Raw genomic sequence first — 25,600 nt, 5'->3', positions numbered from 1 at the left:
AACAAGAACTGAGTGTGTATAGGAGCCAAAGGGAAAATGGAGGCCGTTTGAATACCACAAAGTGTAAACAGACATAACTGAAAGAGAGGCCTCATTAAGGAGCTCATTAACAGAACTGACGACTATTCACATAGTTATTTGATAGAAATAATATAATCGAAGTCATGATAATTTAAGAATTCATGTGTAAATTGTCTTTAACTTTGGAGAAGCATTATCATAGATATTATAATATTTCACCCTGTCTTCCATGTAGATAACATAGAGAAAAGTAATAGATGGATTTAACTTTGAAATTTTTAAAATACTTAACATATTAGTTTTAAACTTTTTATTTTATGTTGGAATATGGCAGATTAACAATGTTGTAATAGTTTCAGCTAGACAGCAAAGGGACTCGGCCATACATATGTATGTGTCTATTTGCCCCCAAACTCCCTTCCTATCCAGGCTGCCACATAACACTGAGCAGAGCTCAATGTGCTATACAGTAGGACCTAGTTGGTTATCCATATTAAATATGTGTGTACACATCCATATCCCGTGTGTACGTATTCATCCCAAACTCCCTATCTAGGCTTCCCCCTCATCCTTCCCCCCTGGAAGCCATAAGTTCACTCTCTGAGTCTGTAAGTCTGTTTCTGATTGTAAATAAGTTCATTTAGATACTGAACGTAAAAGATGTCATACAATATTTTTCCTTCTCTGTCTGACTTACTTCACATAAGATGACAGACAATCTCTAGGTCCATCCAAAATGCAGCAAATTGCTTTATTTCTTTCTTTTTGATGGCTGAGTAAAATATTCCGTTGTATATATGTTCCACATTTTCTTTATCCATTTTTCTGTCGATGGATATTTAGGTTGTATCCATATCTTTGCTGTTGTAAATAGTGCTATAAGGAAAGTCTCCCGCATTGCAGGCAGATGCTTTAACCTCTGAGCCACCAGGGAAGCCTGCTATAAGGAAAAATATCTGCAAATCAATCAGTGTGATGTACCATAGTAAGAAAGCAAAGAATAAAAGCCATATGCTCATCTCAATATATGCCACAAAAGCTTTTGACAAACTCAACACCATTTATGATAAAAACTCTCCAGAAAGTGGGGATAGAGGGAACATATCTCAAAATAATAAGGCCATATATGACAAACCTACAGCTAACATCATACTCAGTGGTTAAAAGCTGAAAGCCTTTCCTCTAAGATCAGGAGGAAGACAAGGATGTCTACTGTCACCACTTTTATTTAACAGTTTTGGGAGTTCTAGCTACGGTAATCAGAGAAGAAAAAGAAATAAAGGGAATCCTAGTTGGAGAAGGCTATGGCACTCCACTCCAGTACTCTTGCCTGGAAAATCCCATGGGCAGAGGCATTCCATGGGGTCGCGAAGAGTCGGACACAACTGAGCGACTTCACTTTTACTTGTCACTTTCATGCATTGGAGAAGGAAATGGCAACCCACTCCAGTGTTCTTGCCTGGAGAATCCCAAGGACGAGGGAGCCTGGTGGGCTGCCATCTATGGGGTCGCACAGAGTCGGACATGACTGAAGTGATTTAGCAATTGGAAAGCAAGAAGTTAAATCGTCACTGTTTGCAGATGACCTGATGCTCTACATAGATCTTAAAGATGCCACCAGAAAACTACTGGAGCTCATCAATGAATCTGTTAAAGTTGCAAGTTACAAAATTAATACACAGAAATCTCTTGCATTTATATACACTAACAATGAAAGATCAGAAAGAAAAATTCAAGAAGCAATTTCATTTACTATCACATCACAAACATAAAATACCTAAGAATAAACCTATTTAAGGAGACAAATGACCTATACTGAAACTATGAGATGCTGATGAAAGAAATTGAAGAAAACAGAAACAGATGTAAAAACACACCATGTTTATGAATTGGGAAAGTCAATATTGTCAAAATTACACTACCTAAGGCAGTCTATAGATTCTGTGCAATCTCTATCAAATTTTCTGTGGCATTTTTCACAGAACTAAAACAAGAAAAGCTTAAAATTTGTATGTAGACACAAAAGACCCCAAATAGCCAAAACAATCTTGAGAAGGAAAAATAGAGCTGGAGAAATCAGGCTTCCTGACTTCAGATTATACTACAAAGCTATAGTCAGCAAAACAGTATGGTACTGGCACAAAAATAGAAATACAGATCAGTGGAACAGGATACAAAGCCTTGTAATAAACCCATGCACCTATGGTCAAGTAATCTACAACAAAAGAAGCAAGAATATACAATGGAGAAAAGATAGTCTCTTCAACAAATGGTGCTAGGAAAACTGGGAAGCTGCATGTAAAAACAAATAAGATTTTAGATAATTCTTTAAATCATTCACAAAATTAAGTTTAACATATTTTAAAGTTAGGCTACCATTGGTAAATATACCCCAGTAGGATATATAATCCCTCACTGGGATATAGGAAGAAAAGTGGATATTGGTACATATTAACTGAATAATTAGTAAAAGTCTAGCTATTTTTGTTTTCTTGAGTTCATTTAAGATTACAGTGTTTCCTAACCTTAAAACAATTCTATTTCTTTCATACAGATCTCCATCAGAAATCAGCAGTAGTAACAGCAGTCAGTCTTACAGGTAAAGTTGAAGTAAAATGATCATTATTGACAAAATGATATAATTCATTAAATATATTAAAAATATTTTAACAGTGCTCCAATATAGGAAATATATTATTTCCATTTTTTGTTTCCAATGAGTTCATCATTTTGATATCTAGTCATTACTATCATATACTAAAAGGCTAAAACAAAGCATTTCGTGTTGATATTACCTTATACTTCTATAGAAACGTTTCATGTTAACTCACATTGTCCAGATTCATTAGCCACAATTTTTGTAAAAAGAAATGACTTCAAAGGGATTTTAAATGCATTCTTAAAATATTTATGAGCAATCATGTATTTGTTTGGTGTATTTAAAACACTCATCTTCATTAACAGATTGTCTAAATGAGAGTTTTATACACATTGTCTCCCAACACTTGTATTTCTTCCTCATTGATTCCCTGGTTATTGGTCTCCTTGTTTTAGAAATAAGAAAACAGATATAAAGAATGCAAGTAATTCCCCACGTGTATAGAATGATAGCAAGTTTTTGAGTTTGAGATTAAGATCGTACTCCAGTGTTGAAACTCTTAAAAATGAAAGTGTTAGTCACTCAGTTGTGTCCAACTCTTTCCGACCCCATGGGCTGTAGCCTGCCAGGCTCTTCTGTCCTTGGAAATCTCCAGGCAAGAATACTGGAGGGCTAGCCATTCCCTTCTCCAGGGTATTCCCTACCCAGTGATAGAGCCCAGGCGTCCTGCATTACAGGTGGATTATTTACCATCTGAGCCACAGAAAAGTCCTGAAACTCTTAAGAACTCCACAGTTTTGCCACATATTTTCTGATATAAGACTGGGAATGGGAATGGTATGTACATTTATTGAGGACCTAGTAGATGCCAGGCAAATGCTAAAAGGCACTCACCCTCCAAGGCAGAAGAATAATTCTTTACAACAAGATGAGATAAAGAAGGCTTCTGTATATACTGTTCATATTCCTAAACCAAATGCATATAGAAATCATGATATATGATATTTCACATATTAGACATCACTGGGAGTAAAGGAACAGAATCAGAAACTCATCTAAGAATGAGATCACAAGTTCATCTCTTTACTTAGCTGCCATATGTGACCATGATGGAGAGTAAAGTCATTGGATCTTATTTCCTTTTCTGCCACCAAAGAAAATATTCATAACTCGTAGCCTCAAAGTAAAGTAGTCTTATTTCTGCCTAGAGTAGCCTCTACCTCTTCTCTCAGCAAGTTATATTAAAAGCCCACATCTTAGGTGAAGACTCTGGCCCGTGGCTGTCTCCTTCTCATCTCCAACAATCGTAGTTTTGTCATCATGCTGAGTGCCTTCACCCACACTCCTCACCTCCACACAACTTTACTCATTTTCTCCTAGAGCAATACACTGAGCTCTCCATCTCTCAGATTTTTTTTCCAACTCTTCAGTCATAGCTTCAATCTCATGCTTTGTTTTGCATCGTTTCTCCTGTTTCTCATAGCCTTCTCCTGCCAGCAGTACTTTATGGTCATATTAAGGACTTGCCTCCAGAATGTGACACATTCATTCCATAAACATATTTTATAAGTTGATTGTAGAGTGTGCTGAAAGGTAATTCATTATATGGAAAAGATGAGAGAAGGAGGAACTGGGGGGCAATTTTAAATATGTCCGACTGAGTAGGCCCTGTTGAGCAAGTGATGGGTCAGCGATGAATTGAAGGGAGGTACAAATAATTATGCAGTTTAGATGTTTGAAAGGAGTCACCTGAGTCAACTCACAGAAGGCTTTTATTTGGATGCAGGGCAACAAGAGAGGAATACAGGCATACACTGGGGGCCAGAGAGACACCTCTGGCACAAATTTCCTTATTTTAAATTGTAAACAGTCCATCATAAATCCAACTGCCCTTATCTCAGCAAAAAGAGAAGCCAGGTATTCACGCTTTCCCAGAGGTAAAGAGAGAACTTCCCACAGGTAGATTCACAGTTCCACTTCAGCCGTAAACCACCTCTCTCTCACCCAGGCATCAAGCTGGCAGGGCTATCAATGCATGAACCCGGGTAGGAGCTTTTCAAGCACATGAATGATCTAACAACAACAGCAACCAAAACCCTCAGGACTGATCCAGGAGAGAAAGGATGTTACCTCATACCAGGGATAGTAAAGATGGTCTTAGGAATACACTTTGAATGTGAACCAATAGAGTGAGTTGACAGTTTGGATGTAGAGTGTAAGAAACAGTACTTCCTTGATGTTCCTTCCTGGAAGACAGCAAGGCTACATAGCTAACCCAGAGCTCTCTGTTCCTAAATGTGTGCTCTTAAAATATTTTTAAAAATTTACTCTACAGCTTATGGATGATGAAAGAGAAGGTCTGCTTAGGTAATCATGAGCTAAGTCTGATATGCCATGATCCAGAGGTTACATTTTCTCATTTATCTGAATAGGAATGTAGTTGAAGTATTTTTGAAGTGGTAAAGGAGGATTTAGCATGACATGGTCTGCTTTTTACAGTTTCACTGGGATAAATTAGAAAATGCAGTCAGATTTAGTCAGAATGGAGACTAGTGAAACAAAATGAACAGTAAAATTGTGAAGAGGGCAGGACTGGATAAGACGGAAAGAATAACAAAGAGAGACCTAACAGGAGAAGACTTGGCTGAAGCGCTGACTGGCTCGATGTATTTGGTTTAGAATAAAAGAGATCGGCAAAGACTTAAACAGTCCGACACAATGGATAGTGATACCTTTTACTGTTGACATACTGTATAGCTGGTGAGAACGAGTTTGGTGTTGGAGTGATGAAGTTCAGTTGAGATCAATCCATTTCAGTCGCTCAGTCATGTCTGACTCTTTGCGACCTCATGAATTGCAGCACGCCAGGCCTCCCTGTCCATCACCAGCTGCCAGTGTTCACTCAAACTCATGTCCATCAAGTCAGTGATGCCCTCCTTCAGTATCCTATCATGTTGCCTTTTCATACTCTTCATAACGTTCTCCAGGCAAGAATACTGAAGTGCTTTGCCATTCCCTTCTCCAATGGACCACATTCTGTCAGACCTCTCCGCCATGACTCTCCCATCTTGTGTGGCCCCACAGGGCATGGCTTAGTTTCATTGAGTCAGACCAAGCTGTGGTCCATGTGATTGAATGATGAAGTAGAAGGGAGTAAAAAAGGAATTTGTTTTGAAGATATGTATGTGGGACACCTGTCAGAGAGGCACAGAGGACTATTGGAAGTTCTCCTCCTCTGTATATGAAAATTGAGAAAATATTTATTATTAATAATAATGATTATTACTCCCTCTTCAGAAGCATCTGCCTGCAATGCGGGAGACCTGGGTTTGATCCCTGGGTCGGGAAGATCCCCTGGAGATGGAAATGGCAACCCACTCCAGTATTCTTGCCCGGAGAATCCCATGGATGGAGGAGCCTGGAGGGCTACAGTCCACGGGGTCGTAAAAAGTTGGACATGACTGAGCAACTTCACTTTCACTTTCACATGTTGTATCGCTCATGATTTTCTTTGACCCATAAAAAACTTGTGTAAATGAAACATATATTGTTAACACTAGTTTATACCATTGTCTTTCAATGTGGCTATCAGAGATGATTTAGGGGAAAAATTAAAAGAAACAAAAAAACTTGGGTTTGAAAATTGTATGGAGCACAGATGTAGATTGTGACAGTATAAATTGTCTTTGTATACTATTTAATGGATATGCATGCAGCTGTGAAGTGAAATGATAAAGCATTTATTAACAACTTATAAAATGTAGCATTTCTATTTTTCTGTATTTATTTTACAGCAATGACTAAAGAAAAAACAAAACAAAACACAGCACGGAGAAAAGATATTAGCAAGAAACTGGCATGATTCAAGAATGAAAAAGAAAGTCTTCTCTTCTTCCTTTTGTGATGACCCACAGCTTTCAGTTTTACAAAGCAAAGTAAATCCTGTGAGTGAAAGTATGCAGGCTTGTGTCTATTGATTCTGTTCTCAACCCAACTTCATGTGTCCGACTCAGAGTAGAAATTAAGAGCTTGGAGCAGAGAAAGGTTTATTGTAAGGGGCAAGGAGAACCTTCAGCTGATGTTCAAAACCCCAAGCTCACTGATATTTTTAGGGGAAAAGGTTTTTTTGTTTGTTTTTGTTTTCCCTTGCCTTTTTTATTTATTTATTTTTTTAATTTTTATTTTTACTTTATTTTGCTTTACAATACTGTATTGGTTTTGCCATATATTGACATGAATCCACCACGGGTGTACATGAGTTCCCAATCCTGAACCCCCCTCCCACCTCCCACCCCATATCATCTCTCTGGCTCATCCCCGTGCACCAGCCCCAAGCATCCTGTATCCTGCATCAAACATAGACTGGCGATTTGTTTCTTACATGATAGTATACGAGTTTTAATAGGTAAAATCTGGGGCAAGGGCTGCAGCGTGTGGAACTTCCCTCTGACTGGCTGGTGGTGAGATAACAGGGCCGTGTTCCAGCCATCTGAGTCATCAGCCTTTCCAATCAGTGTGGGTCCACTTGCTTGTGCTCAGCCTGCAGTGACCTCCTCCGTCTGGGTTGAGGGGGCCCTAGTTCCTGCTGAAGAACTCCAAGGCATGCACAGACTGCTAGCCCATCACCCGAGGAGGGACCAGCACCAGGCCCCTTGCTGCAGCAGTGTCTCCTCCTGCCTCCCCTCCCTTCCCTTCCCCAGTCAGCAACTGTTTGAATATGCCCTTTGGAACTTGTGGAAGGTCGAGGAAGCTGAAAGCCTTTTTCCTTCAAATAAGAAATGGGACACACGGAAACACTTTTGTGTCCAGGAGGGCCCCACAGGGTCCAGCTTAGCTTCAGTCCTTCTACCTCCATAATCCTCTAGTAGGAGACAAGAAAGTTGGTCTCTTTCGAACCTGGAAGGTTGTTCCATCCCAAACAAACCTTCCATCATGCACTCCTGCCACTGACTGCCCTCAGATTCCCAAAGCTCTGGGACTCACTCCCATCTCAAGAGAGGACCCCTGCATCCACTCTCTGCAATAGCTCATGATTCTCACACGCTCCCCTTCCAAGTTCTGGGATGTTCCGGGGAAGGCTCTACAACTTCTACACAACTTAAAGGATGATATGGGAGAAGGGTCTTTGCACAACTCTGGGCGATAAAACCAACATCTTAGAAGAAGTGGACCATTTCCATTAGAAACAGAATTTTTCCTAATAAATATAAAGAGAATATCCAAATATTGGTAAAGAAAGGAGATGTATAAGTAAAAATCAAAACATAGCAAGAAAGCAACAGTAAAAATCTGTCTCATAAAGAAAATCCTAAATCCAAATCACTCTACTTCCAGAAAGCAGCTTATATGTATAAGAAGGTTGTTTTAAGTTGCTCATCTCTTTCCTGCCTAGAGAAGTTTCTTCAGTGTTTGTTGCAAACCTAATCTGCTGCTGCTGCTGCTAAGTTGCTTCAGTCGGGTCCGACTCTGTGTGACCTCAGAGATGGCAGCCCACCACGCTCCCCTGTCCTTGGGATTCTCCAGGCAAGAACACTGGAGTGGGTTGCCATTTCCTTCTCCAATGCATGAAAGTGAAAAGTGAAAGTGAAGTCACTCAGTCGTGTCCGACTCTGAGACCCCACAGACTGGAGCCTACCAGGCTCCTCCATCCATGGGATTTTCCAGGCAAGAGTACTGGACTGGTGTGCCATTGCCTTCTCCTAAAGCTAATCTGGTGGTGCTGAATTCTCTTATTTATAGTTAGCTCGTCTATACAGCCTTTGATTCCTCCATCAAATCTGAATGAGAACTTTGCTGGGAAGAATATTCTTGGTCATAGGTTCTCCAATAACCCTCCAATAACTCTAATATTCCTGCCTAGAGAATCCCTCAGACAGAGGAGCCTGGTGGGCTACAGTCCATGGGATCATAAAGAATTGGACATGATGGAAGCAACTTGGCATGGCACAGCACAGGTTCTTCCCTTTCCTCACTTTAAATACATCATGCCACTCCTTCAGGCCTGCAGAGTTTCTGCTCAGAAATCATCTGACGACCTTATGGGAATTCCCTTGTATATTATCATTTTTTACCTTGTTGCATTTAATGTTTTTTCTTTTTTTCTTTTATTTTTTATTTTTCAGTGTCTATAATCAACTTTATTTTAATATAATCTAAACACATATCATTTAGAAAGTACCAAGAAAACTTTATGTACAAGAGCTGAATGTATTGCATTTGAAAAAAGCTGGCAAGTTCCTGCTACGAGTGTATCCCAGGAGATACCACTGAGGAAACCTGATATATTGGAGTAGATGTTGTGGCATTTGGCCCAGTTTGATAGCCCTCAGGGTTAACCTGAAGTTGTCAATGTTTGATGCTAGATGTAGAACATCTCGTAAAACCACTTCATTGATTTGCAACAAAATCAAAACCCTGCAATCATTAAGACTTCTTATACATATCTAAAATTTTAAGCAGACTGTCATATTTTAAGTCCAAGTTTCCTGGGATAGTCTGCAGTGCTAATCTTGCAAACAAAATATCAATCTCTATCCCATCAAACAGTTTGATAACTGGTACAAATAAATGCCTCTTTAATAGTTCTTAAATCTTTACTTCTCCCTGTAATTTCAACTTATCATAGAATGAGGTGAAAAAGTCACTTCAATCAGCATGTCTTGCTGCAACACACAACGCATCAATATTGGCAGTTTTTTGTATATACTCCTAATCTGTAAAATCCAGGTGTAAACATTTTCCCATCAGCATGTTCAATTACAGATTGCGGAAGATTCTTGCTTTCACTGATTTCTCGTATCCAGTCTTTCACCAGGTTCACCCAAAATTAAAATCCTGCACTGAAGTTCCTCTTTCTCGTCAAAAACCCCAAAGGGCTTCAGAGTCTCCACTAGTTTCTGTGTAAGTAGGCAGTTAGTCTCCTTGGGGGCTGCTAAGCGGAAGGGAGAGGTAATGCCATAGTGCTTCTGCGGCGGGTGTGTTTGCTGCGATCCCTGCTTTGTACTGGAAACAGCTTTGTCTCAGCGCCAGCACGACCCAGTCATACTCCGCCCCCCTCGCCTGCAACAGCAGCCAGCCATACTCTGGGCAGGATCCGCTGATATGGGAAGGAGGGGCCTTGGCTGCCTCAGCCCTGGTCCAACCTCACTCCTGCTCTGGCCTAGATAATTTTATTTTAAAATAAAAGTTTTAAGTTTAAAATTTTCTAGCTGCCTTTTTACTAGAGGCACTATAATGTTCATTTAATCCGGAACTCTTAAAAAATTACACATAAAATACACATAAAATATAGACATCTTAAGTGCATAGGTTGCGAATATTTACATATGGATGGGTGCATCTAAGTAACTGACACCCAGATGAAGGTAAGCTCACCTAATTATGCTGAGACAAGAGGCATAATCAGGACTGATTGCTTCCCTGTGAATAGATTCTTTGGGGCAAGAATATTGTCAGTGATACATTGTATCACGTCAGGAAACACATTTCTTTTTGTACCATGCCTGGTGATGATAAGGTTGAGTATCTGGTTAAGGTGTACATGACCAAATTTCAACTGTTGCCTATAAGATCCATCTTGTCCAATGTAGAGATTTACTTGAGGCATTTTCAAGCAAATTAATTCCATTCAGTGACTTAGAATTTTTAAAATGTCCCAATCTCATTTGTCCTCTGCTCCCTTAGGGCTGGGCATCTTTGGACAGACAGTCACTTCTGCTTCTGTTTCCCATCAGTTCACAGGCTTTCTTTTTTCATGTAACCTTGTAAGCAGGCTGGGCACCCTGGAAGCAGGAAGCATGGAGAGAGCGGAGCAGCCGAGTTCAGCTGTCTAGTCACCGTGGAGTTGATTGTAGTCACTTCTCTATCATTAATTATAATCATAGCTGTACCCTTTTACTGGTATTATGATCTCACTGCAGGCTTTTTGTTAATACTTTCTTCCTGTGTACACACTCAGGGCACAGCATATTGTCCTCCAGGTGTGGGGGTGGAAAATCACCGGAAGGTATCAGGAAGAATGCGGACACCTTCCTTCGTTTTCCAGGCACCCATGCCTGCCCAGCATGAAACTGTAAACGAACCCAGACTTCTGTGTTAGCTGGGAGACTTCTCCCGTGAACCACACACCAGCGGACCTCACAGGTCTCTTGTGATCCTACTGACTCCGTCTTCACGGCCCTGGCTGCCATTCTGCTCCAGGAGGCAAACACAGCTTCTGAGTCGAGGACAGAAGTGGATACAACTGCCTCAAGAGGCGGAGGAGCTCCCTCAAGGGCAGGTGGCCCCCGTGCAAGAGGAGCAGCCCCATCAGAAGATGTTTTCTCAACAGAGCATTCCAGTGGTAGTTCCCCCTTTTCTATCTTTATCCTTTTCGATAGTGACAGGATCCTGGCCTCCTGTGTTGTGGCAGGAATGTTTTTTTGATGAGGGTAAGCATATTCACAGAGTCGTTTATATCCATCTAGTTTCGGGCCTTTGGTGTGTTTTTTCTTTGTCATTAGTTTTCATCCGTTTGATTACTATATGTCTTGACGTGTTCCTCCTTGGGTTTGTCCTGCCTGAAACTCTCTACACATCCTGTACTTGGGTGCCTATTTCCTTTCTCACGTGAGGGAGGTTTTCTGCAGTTATCTCTTCAAATATCAGGGATGTGTGTAATATGAATACTGGTGCCCTTAATGCTGTCCCAGAGATCTCTTTAAAAATCTTTATTTATTTTCATTTTTTCTTTATTTTGTTCTGTAGCAGTGATTTCCACCATTCTATCTTCCTGCTTACTTATCCTTTCTTCTGCCTCATTTGTTCTGCTATTTATTCCTCTAGTTTTTTTAATTATTATTTCAGTTATTGTATTGTTTGCTTGTTCTTTAGTTCCTCTAAGTCTTTGTTAAAATTTTTTGCATCTTCTCAATCCTTGCCTTCACTCTTTTTCTGAGATCTTGATCATCTCCGCTATCATCATTCTGAATTCTTTCCCTGCGAGTTGGCTAGCTCCACTTCACTTTGCTGTTCTTCTGCAGTTTCATCTTGTTCCTTCATCTAGGACCCATTCCTCTGCCAATTTTCACTTAACTTTCTCTGATCGCAGTTTCCATTCTGCAGGCTCAGGGTTGTAGTTGTTGCTTTGGCTGTCTGCCCTCTCATGAATGAGGCTAAGATGCTAGAACAGGGTTCTTGATGAGAGGAACTGATTCCTGCTCAGTGACGGGTATAGCTCAGTCTTGTCCCTCTTGTAGATAGGGCTATGCTCAGGGAGAGTCTAAGCCACTTGTCTGCTGATAGGTGACGCTGTGTTCCCACCCTGTTGGTTGGTTGACCCAAAGCAACCCAGCACTGGAGACCACAGGCTGCTTGATGGGCTCATGGCAGCCTCTTGGAGGGCTCACACCAATAGATTCTTTCCCAAACTGCTGCTGCCAGTGTCTTTGTCCCTGCAGTGAGCCACAGCGGCCCCCACCTCTGCAGGAGACCCTCCAATATCAGCAGCTAGGTCTGGCTCGGTGTTTTATGGGGTCACTGCTTTTTCCCCTGGGTCCTAGTACAGATGAGAGTTGTGTGCACCCTCCAATAGCAGAGTTTCTGTTTCCCTCAGTCCTGTGGAAGTCCTGGGATCAAACCCCATTGGCCTTCAAAGCCATATTCTCTGGGGACTTTTCCTCCCATTGCCAGAACCCCCAAGCTGGGAAGCCTGATATGGGACTCAGGAATTTCGCTGCTGTGGTATAACTTCTGTGGTGCTATTGTTTTCTGGTTTGTGGGGCGCCCACCTCGCTGATACAGGATTTAATTTCACTGTGATTGCTCCACTCTTGCCATCTTGCTGTGGTTTCTTTTTTTCTTTGGATGCAGGGGACCCTTTTTTGGTGGATTCCAGAGTTTTGGGAGGAGTTTCCAGGTGGCTCAATCTGCCTGCCACTGCAGGAGCTACAGGAGATGGGGATTTGATCCCTAGGTTGGGAAGATCCCCTCGGGGAGGAAATGTCAACCCACTCCAATATTCTTGCTGGGAAAATCCCATACATAGAGGAGCCTGCCAGGCTACATTCTGTAAGGTCACAGAGTCTGACATGACTGAGTGAAGGAACACACACAGAATATTTTGACAATGATTGTTCAATAGTTTGTTGTGATCTGGGTGTTTTTTTAAGAAGGGGGTGAGATCACATCCTTCTGTTCTACCATCTTGAGCTAATTATCCAAATCACTCCACTTCTAAGTTTTAAGAAATATTAGAAGAAAAAAAATCATAACATTACACTAACTCAAAGACTAAAGGGATAATATAGCCCAATTTATTTTATAACTCCAGCACATCTCTGATACCAAAGACAATAGCTTCATTAAAGTGAAAATGACAGGCAAATATTTATGAATTTGAATGCAAAAACTCTAAACAAAATGATGGCAAATCAATCCAGAAAAATATAAAAAGGATAATGCATCATGACAAAATAGGATATATTCTAGGAATACACGTCTGTTCAACACGGAAAAATCAGTAGATTTAATTCACAACATCAATAGAAAATGGAAAACATTTTATGATCAATTTACACAAAATGAAGCTTTAGATAAAATCTGGCTTCCCTGATAAGATATTTTTCATGCAAATACCAGAAAATTGGGAAAAAGTAAATTTCTGATCTCGAATGGGTATCTACAAAAGTCCAATGATACAAACTCCAGTGAAGAAGATATTTGTGACTATTATATCCAATGAAGGCATCATATCTAGAATCTATTAATAAGATCTACATATAATAAAAGAGACACATGGCCACTTAATTGGAAAATGGACCAAGTTTTCAAACAGGCATTTACCAAAACTATATAAATAGGAAATAAACGTATAAACTTGTACTAAAACTCACTAACAACCATGAAAATAAAAATTAAAGCAAAAATTACAACATCTACAGGTCCACCAAAATGACTAAAGTGAAATAGGCATTAAAACAAAAACAAATGTAAGCATTGATATGACATGTAATTCTTGTACATTTCTGGTAGAAATACAAATTAGTACAGTAATCTTAGAAAACTTTTTGAATGTACCTACTAACATATACACTGTTATCCAGCAACTTTACTCTAGAAATACACCCAGTGTAAATCACCAAATGGCATATACCTAAAAAGTGGTATTTATAATGATAAAGCCCAATTTATCAAGAAGACAAAATATCCCTAAATGGGTGTATTAAAAAATGATACATCTTCAAAATATAAGAATCAAAATTTGACAGACATTAAGGAAATGGTTTTTCCAGTGGTCATGTATGGATGTGAGAGTTGGACTGTGAAGCAAGCTGAGCGCCACAGAACTGATCCTTTTGAACGTATTGGAGAAGACTCTTGAGAGTCCCTTGGACTTCAAGGAGATCCAACCAGTCCATTCTAAAGGAGACCAGCCCTGGGTGTTCTTTGGAAGGAATGATGCTAAAGCTGAAACTCCAGTACTTTGGCCACCTCATGCAAAGAGATGACTCACTGGAAAAGACTCTGATGCTAGGAGGGATTTGGGGGCAGGAGGAAAGGGGGACGACAGAGGATGAGATGCCTGGATGGCATGAGTTTGAGTGAACTCTGGGAGTTGGTGATGGACAGGGAGGCCTGGCATGCTGCAATTCATGGGGTCGCAAAGAGTCGGACATGACTGAGTGACTGAACTGAACTGAACTGAACTGAAGGAAATAGAAGGGCCAAACATGTTGTTTTGGTTTTGGTTTTTGGTTATTTTCACTGATCCAAAATATTTTTTTAATTGAAGTATAGTTGATTTACAATATTATATTAGTTTGTGGTGTCCAACATAGTGATTCAAGAATTTTTATAGATTATACTCAATTTAAAGTTATTATAAAATATTGGTCATATTCTCTGTGCTGTGCATTATATCCCTGTAGCTCATTTATTTTATACAAAGCAGCCTGTACCTCTTAATCCTCATACCCCATTCACTCTCTTCCCTCTTTCTTCTCCCCACTTTATAGTTTGCTCGCTATATCTGTGAGTTTGTTTCTTCATACTTGTTTGTTTTATTTTTTAGACTTCAAATATAAGTGATAACATACAGTATTTGTCTTTTTCTGTCTGATTTATTTCAGCAAGCATAATATCATTTGCAACAACACATATGTGTAAGAAACGCCACGGGAAGAAAGAGCCACCCCTATGGTCCATTGATCAGGGCCTTTTATTGGGCGGTCACTCTTAGGCAGAACTTCCGGGGGCGGGTGAGCAAGGAAGCGAGGGGGGTCTGCGAAGCAAAGGGAGTCTGCGAGGTATGAGGGGTGGGGAAGGGTTTTATAGCCCGGGCAGGGCTCCCATATAAGGAAGAAAACGCGGGTTCAGCGGTGATTGGTGTCCAAGGGCTCTGTGTCGGCTCTTGATTGGACAGCAAGGGCTCCGTGTCAGCTCCTGATTGGACGGCTTGGTGTCGGCCCGCCTCCGGGGCTTGTCTGCGGCTCTCTGCTGGGACATGTCCTGATATGCCCCGGCATGCCCGGGCATGCCTCAACACGCCCAGCCTTGCCCTGACCTTTCAATATGGACCTGGAAGGTATTATGCCAAATATGTTTTTTAATAGCTGCAACTATAACAAATAAAATTATAATCAATAGTAAAATAGAAAAAACCTGATATACATATTTATTCAATGTCTGATATACAGTCTTACTCCATTTTGAGTTTACTTTTGTATATGGTGTGAGAAAATGTTGTAATCTCAGTCTTACACATGTAGGTGTCCTGTCTTGCCATCATCACTTACTGAAAAGACTGCTTTATTTCTCAGTGTATATTACCTCCTTTGCTGTAGATTGACTATAAATGCATACATTTATTTATGCACTCTTCATTCTGTCCCATTGATCTATGTGTCTGTTTTGTTCCTGTATCATACTATTTTGATTACTGCAGCTAAGCAGTATAGTCTAAAATGAGAGAGCGTGACACCTTCCTCTGTTCTTTCTCAAGATTGCTTTGGCTATTTGGGATTTTTTGCATTTCCAAATTTTAGAATTATTTTTTCTAGTTTTGTGAAAACTGCCATTGATATTTTGATAGGAATTAGACCAAATTTGTAGACTGCTTGGGAGAGTATGGGCATTTAAAAATTAGCGATTTTTCTGAACTTAGAAAGCAGTACATCTTTCCACCTGTATGTATGTATACAGGTTTTTTGACTGTTTAGTTACATTTTTTTCCTAGGTATTATTCCCATGGATGGAGGAGCCTGGTAGGCTGCAGTCCATGAGGTCGCTAAGAGTCAGACACAACTGACTGACTTCACTTTCATGCACTGGAAAAGGAAGTGGCAACCCACTCCAGTGTTCTTGCCTGGGGAATCCCAGGGAAGGGTGAGCCTAGTGTGCTGCCATCTATGGGGTCGCACAAAGTCGGACACGACTGAAGCGACTTAGCAGCAGCAGCAGCAGCAGCATTTTTTTGATGCAATGGAAAGTAAGATAGTTTTCTTAATTTCTGCTTCTGATACTCCATTGTTAATCTATAGAAATATAGCAGATTTCTGTATATTAATTTTTCATCAAGCAACTTTACCAAATACATGGATGAGCTCTAATAATTTTTGGTGGTGTCTTTAGATTTCCTTAGTATCATATCATCTGAAAATAGTATCATATCATCTGACTATTTTACTTCTTCCTTTCCAGTTTGGATTTTATTTTTCTTTACTGACTGCTATGGCAAATACTTTGAGTGCTATGTGGAATAAAAGTTTCGACCAAGGATATGCCTGTATTTTTCCTGATCTCAGAGAAAGCGCTTTCAGCTTTTCACCATTAAGAATGATGTTAGTTGTGGGTTTCTCTTATATAAGCTAGATTATGTTGAGGTTATGTTCCCTTTCTGGAGAGGGCACTGTTTCTCAGCAGGGCATATATGAGTCTTTTTCATGTATCCACTCAACTATTCCATTTCTTTTTTATTGGAGCACTTAGTTCACTTACATGTAAAGTAATTATTGATATGTGTGTTCATATGTTCATTTTCTTAACTGCTTTGGACTTGTTTCTGTAGGTATCTTTTTTTCTTTCTTCCTGTCTTATTCCTTTCTCATATGATTTGTTATATTTGGATACATTTTTACTTTTGTTGTTTGATTCTAGTATAGGTTTTTCTTTTGCAGTTATCATGAACTTTTCAATCTATCTACCTACCTATTTATATGACTGTTTTAAGTTATTGATCTCTTAATTTCAAAAACATTGTAGCAACCCTGCATGTGTACTCTCCTCCCCTAAAAATTACTGCTTTTAATATCTTGTTTTACATTTAATTTATTTACATATCTCCTAACTCCTTATTGTGGATATAGGTGATTTTGTTAAAAAACAAAGTTCTTTCAGCCTTCCTTCTAGCTTTGCATGTGAGATGAGTTCCTGCCTTTACTCTATGTTTTCTTTTACTAATGAGCTTTTCCTTTCATAATTTTTGTTTTCAGTTTTGGACTTTTCTTTAGCAAATTGCTTTAACATTTCTTATAATTTTGCAATTTGTAATTTTGAAATTACAATTTCTTATAATTTCTTGTAATGCTGCTTTCCTGTTGCTGAACTCTTTTAAGTTCTGTTTTATCTCTACATCAAATTTGAAGAAGATACTTGCTGAATAGAGTAGTCCTGTCTGTAAGTCTTTCACTTTTAACTATCTCCTGGTAGGCAGAGTTGAGTCCTCAAGTCGAGTTGCAAGGTCTAGGGACCTCAGAGCTAGTGTTATATCATTTCCTGCTATTACTTTTAAAATTATTTAAAGATCTAAATATTTTCTTTTATGCGAAAATTTAGAACATCCTGACACTTACTGAGAAATTTATACAAAATTACTAGTGATGATGGATGAAGTAGGTTCTTTTAAATTTGCTGCCTGTGTTTGCTAAAATAAATTGCAAAAATAAAAACTTCCATGATCAAATGTGTTCTTATGAAGCATTCTTCTATTTTTAAAAATGAAGTTTCCCTGGAGAACCTAAGCAATTACAATTCACAAAATAATCTTATAAAAGACAATATTTAATAACAGACAATATTGAATAAAATGGAAATTGATTTAACAAGAGTTTCACAACAATTTTTGGGTGGTTTCACAAGTATGCAGAGCTAGTTATAATCCAATAAATTACACTACAAGTAGAATCTTCCCTCACAAATGAAGTTTTATGTGATTTCTAATAAATACTGGTATTGACCCCTCTTTGCCAATTGAATGGCAACTAACAACATGTCTATGTCCTATTACACTGAGATACACATTTTGAACAGAATACCATATATCTGCATTGCAAATAAGATGCTCTTCATATTTCCTTCCAGTTTAAAAACAAAAATGATGTAAGGAAATGTATCAATAGTGCATACCAAGGCTTTATCCACAATAATTTATATTTTCAGAACTCTTTTCAGCAGCACATCTGAGTTTTTCTGCAAAACAGAGGACATAGATTACATAAAGCATTTTAAAATTCTTTATATTGTTTATAATTATGTATGTACATTATATATCACTGCGTATATATATACACACATACAGAGGTATAGATAGATATATTAATAGATACATTGGTAGATGATAGCTACAGACACAAATATGTAAAGATATAAATAGGAAAATAAGAGGATCTATGGTCAACAGAGTAAATAAGCTGGTAAGATTCTGTATAACAATTTTAGGAACAAATAAGCAATGTTTCCCTTATATTCTTGATAATTAGAATCTTCAAAAAAGTTACTGAATTGAGGGAGAATTCTTGTTTCCTTCCTCTCAAAACCTTCTAGGTCCCTCATCCATTCTTCCAGTTTAATCATATTCCCATTAACTTTCCCCCAAATGTTGCCTCTATTTTGTCATCATTTTTGTACTTGTAATTATTTGTACTCACTAATACTGGAGTGGGTTGCCATTTCCTTCTCCAGGGGATCTTCCTGACCCAGGGGTTGAACCCAGGTCTCCTGCATTGCAGGCAGATGCTTTATGTGGCTTACCTTCAATAACATGCCTCTCGTTCAATAACACAGTTACACAAACTGGTAGCAATGTATACATACGTGCAACCATTACCATCAGTAAAATATTTCCATCCCCCTCTTCCAGGTTAATACCTTACAGGGCTCAAGGCAACCAGTAATCTGATTCCTCTCACCACTGTCTTGTCTCAGGCTTGTGCTCAGCCATGTCTGACTCTTTGGAACCCTTTGGACTGTATGTAACCTGTCAGGCTCCTCTGTCCATTCTGTCCATAGGATTTTTCAGGTAAAAGTACTGGAGCTGGAGTGGGTTGCACTTCCTCCTCCAAGAGATCTTCCCTACCCAGGGATTAAATCTACATCTCCTGCATCTCCCTTATTGCAGGTAGATTGTTTACCCACTGAGCCATCAGGGAAGCCCTCATCACTGGGGAAGCTCTTACAATAGGTTACAACAATTTATCCTAGAATTTTGTATAGCTGGAATCATATGGTATGTTTTTTGTATATCTGATTTCTTTCAGTCAGCACTCAACCATGTTGCTGTGGCTATTGGTAACTCATTTGTTTTTATTGCTATGAAGTATGATATTTTATAAATATAAAAGTTTGTTCTTACTATTGATGATCACTTGGATTATTTAAACATCTTAGCTGTTGTAAATGAAACAGCTATGAATATCCATGCACAGGTCTTTGGGAAGTTATAGTCTTTTTTTTTTTCTTTTTTGATAAATGCTTCAGTTCAGTTCAGTTCAGTTGCTCATTGTGTCCAACTCTTTGTGACCCCATGGACTGCAGCATGCCAGGCCTCCCTGTCCATCACCAACTCCCCGAGTTTACCCAAACTCATGTCCATTGAGTCGGTGATACCATCCAACCATCTCATCCTCTGTCATCCCCTTCTCCTTCCACCTATCTTTCCCAGCATTAGGGTCTTTTCAAATGAGTCAGCTCTTTGCATCAGGTGGCCAAAGTGTTGGAGTTTCAGCTTCAACATCAGTCTTTCCAATGAACATCCAGGACTGACTCCTCTTAGGACGGACTGGTTGGATTTAAGGATAAATGCTTAGAATTGGAAAACCTGATTTGCATGATGTTTCAATATGTATAAAGTAGTACAAAAGCTCTATTGCTTTATAAACTGTTGAGTTGGCCAAAAGGTTCATTCGGTTCTTTCTGCTACATCATATGGAAAAATCTAAATGAGGTTTTTGCAAATCCAACAATTTGATCATTTTGCATTTTTTCCAAGAACTAGTGTCTATTGCTCCACATACTTGCCTCTGTTTGGTATTGTCTTTCTTTTGCATCATATCCATTTTTGTCAGTCTGTATTGAGAGCACACTGAGGTTTTGATTTGTAGTTCCTGGATGATTGATGCTGATTAAGATTGATGTTGATGACTGATGAATTCTGCTGAATATCTTTTTGCAAGTTGTGGTCCATTGATTTGGTTTCTTCTAAGTCCGCTACTAGAAAGTTTATGTTTAGCTTTGACACTTAATGGGCTTCCCTGGTGGATCAGATGGTAAAGAATCCGCTTCCAGTGTGAGAGACCTGGGTTCAATTTCTGGGTTGGAAGATCCCCTGGAGAAGGGAATGAATACTGACTCCAGTATTGTCGCCTGGAGAATTCCATGGACAGAGGAGCCTGGCAGGCTACAGTCCATGGGGTCACAAAGAATCAGACACAACTGAGCAACTTTCACATTCACTTGACACTTAAAGTCTGTACACTAATTCAATATTTTGGAGTAAGAGTCAAGATTCATTTTATTCTACACAGAAATCCAATCTTGCATCATCTGATCAAGAGATCATTCTTTACTTTTCAAAGGCCTTGGCATCATTGTGGGTATTCATTTGGGTCAGAGCACATGGGTTTACTTCTCCTTTATTGTGTTCCACCATTATACAATTATACCAATACTACAATCTCCACAGAAGGAGTCAGCTATGGCTCATGATATACCCACCTGTTTGCAAAAAACATTTTATTGGAACATAGCCACACCCAATTGTTTATAGTTTGTCAATGCTAATTTCAAGCTACAAAGACAGAGTGAATGTCCCCAAATGATGTTTCTGAAAGCCCTGCTATGATTCTTGTGGTTTTCTAGCGAAATCTCTTAAACTGATTCAATTTCTGCTTTACTGCAGTGATTTAACTAATACTGTCTCAAAGACAACTGTATGTTGTGGCTGCTACTCTTTTCATTCCCAGTGAGATTGTAGTCTCTCTCTCTCTCTCTATATATATATATATATGTATTTCTTTATTCTCTGTGTGTGTGTGTGTGTGTGTGGTTTGTTTTACATGTTAGCATGAGGAAAGTTATGACCAACCTAGGTAACATATTAAAAAGTAGAAACATTACTTTGCCAAAAAAGATCTGTCTAGTCAAGGCTATGATTTTTCCAGTGGTCATGTATGGATGTGAGAGTTGGACTGTGAAGAAGGCTGAGTGCCGAAGAACTGATGCTTTTGAGCTGTGGTGTTGGAGAAGACTCTTGAGAGGCCCTTGGACAAAAGGAGATCTAACCAGTCCATCCTAAAGGAGATCAGTCCTGGGTGTTCATTGGAAGGATTGATGTTAAAGCTGAAACTCCAGTACTTTGGCCACCTCATGTGAACAATTGACTCATTGGAAAAGACTCTGATGCTGGGAGGGATTTGGGGGCAGGAAGAGAAGGGGACGACCGAGGATGAGATGGCTGGATGGCATCACTGACTCGATGGACGTGAGTTTGAGTGAACTCCGGGAGTTGGTGATGGACAGGGAGGCCTGGCATGCTGTAATTCATGGGGTCTCAAAGAGTTGGACACGACTGAGTGACTGAACTGAACTGAACTGATTATGATTTATTCACTTAGTTGTATCTGTCTCTTTGGGACCCTAGACTGTAGTCCACCAGAATCCTCTGTCCATGAAATTTTCCATGCAATAATACTGGAGTGGGTTTGCCATTCCCTTCTCCAGGGCATCATCCCAACCAAGGGATTGAACCCAGGTCTCCTGCATTCCAGGCAGGTTCTTTACCATTTGAGCCACCAGGGAAGAATCCCAACCTGTGGCTAACAGGTCCCAACAATCTATGTATTAAGCCAATAAAATGAAAGGTTTTTTTTTTCAAGTTAATTCCATTACATTTCCATGTGTGAATTGTATATTGATCGGGGGAAAAGGTTTATATTTAGCTTCTCTCCAAGGAGACTAAATAAGAAGGTAAAAATAAACATTTTTCCCCATCTGTATGCAAATCAAACATGAAAAAGTAATGGAATTAACTTGGAAAAAAATCTTTCATTATACTGGCTTAATACATAGGTTGTTGTTCAGTCACTAAGTCGTGTCTCACACTATCTCACCCATAGACTACAACATGCCAGGCGTCTTTGTCCTTCACTATCTTCTGGAATTTGCTCAAACTCTTGTTCACCGAGTCAGTCATGCCCTTCAAACCATCTCATCCTCTGTTGCCCCCTTCACCTCCTGCCCTCAATCTTTCCCAGCATCAGCGTCTTTTCCAATGAGTGGGCTCTTCACATCACGTGGCCAGAGTATTGGAACCTCAACTTCAGCATCAGTCCTTCCAGTGAATATTCTGAGTTGATTTCCTTTAGGATTGACTACTTTGATCTCCTTGCAATATAAGGGAATCTCAAAGTCTTCTTCAGTACCACAGTTTGAAAGCATCAATTCTTTGGTGCTCAGCCTTCTTTATGGTCCAACTTGCACATCCATACATGATTACTGGAAAAACCATAGCTTTGACTATATGGACCTTTGTCAGTGAAGTGATGTCTCTGTTTTTTTATTATTATTAATTTACTTTAATTAGAAGCTAATTACTTTACAATATTGTAGTGTTTTTTGCCATACATTGAAATGAATCAGCCATGGGTGTACATGTGTTCCCCATGCTGAACCTCCCTCTCACCACCCTCACCATCCCATCCCTCAGGGTCATCCCAGTGCACCAGCCCTGAGTACTCGGTCTCATGCCTTAATCCTGGACTGGCAATCTGTTTCATATATGATAATATACATTTTTTCAGTGCTATTCTCTCAAAGCGTCACACCCTCACCCTCTCCCACAGAGCCCAAAAGACTGTTCTTTACATCTGTGTCTTTATTGCTATCTCATATATAGGGTCATCATTACCATCTTTCTAAATTCCATATATATGCATTAGTATACTGTATTGGTGTTTTTCTTTCTGACTTACTTCACTCTGTACAATAGGCTCCAGTTTCATCCACCTCATTAGAACGGATTCAAATGTATCCTTTTTAATGGCTGAGTAATACTCCATTGTGTATATGCAGCACAGCTTTCTTACCCGTTCATCTGCCAATGGACATCTAGGTTGTTTCCATGCTTTGGCTATAGTAAACAATGCTGTGATGAACATTGGGGTACACGTGTCTCTTTCAATTCTGGTTTCCTTGATGTGTCTGCCCAGCAGTGTGATTGCTGGGTCATATGGAAGTTCTATTTCCAGTTTTTTCAAGGAATCTCCACACTGTTCTCCATAGTGGCTGTACTAGTTTGCATTCCCACCAACAGTGTAAGAGGATTCCCTATTCTTTGCACCCTATCCAGCACTTATTGTTTGTAGATTTTTTCATGGCAGCCATTCTGACTGGCTTGAGATGATATCTAATTGTGGTTTTGATTTGCATTTCTCTGATAATGAGTGATGTTGAGCATGTGTGTGTGTTAAGTCGCTTCAGTCATGTCTGACTCTGTGTGACCCTATGGACTGTGCCCTCCAGGCTCCTCTGTCCACAGGATTCTCCAGGCAAGAATACTGGAGTGGGTTGCCATTTCCTTCTCCAATGTTGAGCATGCTTTCATGTATTTGTTAGCCATGTCTTCTTTGGAGAACTGTCTGTTGAGTTCCTTGGCCCATTTTTTTTATTGGGTCCTTTATTTTTCTGGAATTGAGATGCAGGAGTTGCTTGTATATTTTTGAGATTAATTCTTCATCAGTTGCTTGTTTGCTATTATTTTCTCCCTTTCTGAAGGCTGTCTTTTCACCTTGCTTATAGTTTCTTTCATTGTGCAAAAGCTTTTAAGTTTAATTAGGTCCCATTTGTTTATTTTTGCTTTTCTTTCCATTACTCTTGGAGGTGGGTCATAGAGGATCCTGCTGTGATTAATGTCAAAGAGTGTTTTGCTGATGTTTTCCTCTAGGGTTTTTATAGTTTCTGGTCTTACATTTAGATCTTGAATCCATTTTGACTTTTTTTTTTTTTGTATTAAATCACCCACCAGAACACAGATGCAAGCTCCTCTAACCAGGAAACCTTGAAAAGCCAATAGTCCAACCCCACCTACAGGGAGCAGGCTCCACAATAAGGGGAAACCGTGAACTTCCAGCCTACAGAAAGGGCACTCCAAACACAATAATCTAGCCAAATGAAAAGGTAGAGAAATATTCAGCAGGTAAAGGAACATGATAAATGCCCACCAAACTAAACAAGAGAGGAGGAGATAGGTAGTGTACCCAAAAAGAATTCAGAATAATGATTGTAAAGATGATCCAAAATCTTGAAAACAAAATGGAGTTACAGATAAATAGAGACAAGAATTGAGAAAGTGCAAGAAATGTTTAACAAGGGCCTAGAAGAAACAAAGAAGAATCAATCAATAATGAATAGCACAATAACTGAGATCAAAACATTCTGGAGAGAGCCAACAGTAGAATAACTGAGGCAAAAGGGAGGATAAGTGAGGTGGAAGATAGAATGTTGGAAGCAGAGAGGAAAAAAGAATTAAAAGAAATGAGGATAACCTCGGAGACCTCTGGGACAACGCTAAATGCCCCAACATTTGAATCATAGATGTCTCAGAAGAAGACAAAAAGAAAGGCCATGAGAAAATACTTGAGGAGATAATAGTTGGAAACTTCCCTGAAACGGTGAAGGAAATAGCCACCCAAGTCCAAGAAACCTAGAGAGTCCCAAACAGAATAAACCCAAGGTGACATATTAATTGCCAACACCCCAAGACACATATTAAACAAACGAGTGAAGATCAAACAGAAAGAGTAAATATTAAAAGCGAGCAAGGGAAAAGCAACAAATAACACATAAGGGGATCCCCATAAGGATCGCAGTTGATCTTTCAATAGAAACTCTTCAGGCCAAAAGGGAATGGCAGGACATACTTAAAGGGATGAAAGAGAAAAACCTACAACCCAGATTACTATATGCAGCAAGGATCTTATTCAGATATGAAGGAGAAATCAAAACCTTTACAAACAAGCAAAAGCTGAGAGCTTTCAGCACCACCAAACCAGCTCTTCAACAAATGCTAAAGGATCTTCTCTAGATAGGAAACACAGAAAAGGTTTATAAAATCGAACCCAAAACAACAACATAAATGGCAATGGGATCATACTTATCAATAATTACCTTAAATGTAAATAGGTTGAATACCCCAACCAAAAGACAAAGACTGGCTGAATGGATCCAAAAACAAGACCCCTATATATGCTGTCTACAAGAGACCCACCTCAAAGCAAGGGTCACATACAGACTGAAAGTGGAGGGATGGAAAAAGATATTTCACACAAATGAAGACCAAAAGAAAGCTGGCATAGCAATACTCATACTTTGAAATAAAAACCATGAAAAGAGACAAAGACACTAGACAATGATCAAAGGATCAATCCAAGAAGATTGATCATAACAATTATATATATGCACCCAACATAGGAGCACCGCAATATGTAAGGCAAATGCTAGCAAGTATGAAAGGGGAAGTTAGCAATAACACAATAATAGTTGGAGACTTTAATACCCCACTCACACCTATGGATAGATCAACTAAACAAAAAATTAGCGAGGAAACACAAACTTTAAATGATGCAATGGACCAGTTAGACCTAATTGATATCTATAGGACATTTCACCCCAAAACAATGAATGTCATTTTTCTCAAGTACACATGGAACCTTCTCGAGGATAGATCACATC

The 25,600-nt window shown here is 39.3% G+C and overlaps 1 protein-coding gene and 2 pseudogenes across 1 annotated transcript in view; 1 reads left to right on the top strand and 2 right to left on the bottom strand.

Moving 5' to 3' along the window:
• LOC138430928 (A disintegrin and metallopeptidase domain 3-like) overlaps positions 1-2,624 on the top strand; it is a 120,176-nt gene extending 117,552 nt beyond the window's left edge. Inside the window, 1 exon segment of the mRNA XM_069572948.1 lies at positions 2,576-2,624. Coding sequence (XP_069429049.1) covers positions 2,576-2,624 — 49 coding nt within the window.
• Positions 2,625-8,783: 6,159 nt separating this feature from the next.
• On the bottom strand, positions 8,784-10,226 carry LOC138430927 (poly(A) polymerase alpha pseudogene; annotated as a pseudogene).
• Positions 10,227-10,530: 304 nt separating this feature from the next.
• On the bottom strand, positions 10,531-11,118 carry LOC138430926 (developmental pluripotency-associated protein 4 pseudogene; annotated as a pseudogene).
• Between the last annotated feature and the right edge of the window lie 14,482 nt (positions 11,119-25,600).

This window comes from Ovis canadensis, chromosome 26, assembly GCF_042477335.2.
Source record: "Ovis canadensis isolate MfBH-ARS-UI-01 breed Bighorn chromosome 26, ARS-UI_OviCan_v2, whole genome shotgun sequence".
In the NCBI taxonomy this organism is placed as follows: Eukaryota; Metazoa; Chordata; class Mammalia; order Artiodactyla; family Bovidae; genus Ovis; species Ovis canadensis.
The sequence above is the reverse complement of the archived record's forward strand: the minus strand, read 5'-3'. Positions and strand labels throughout refer to the sequence as shown.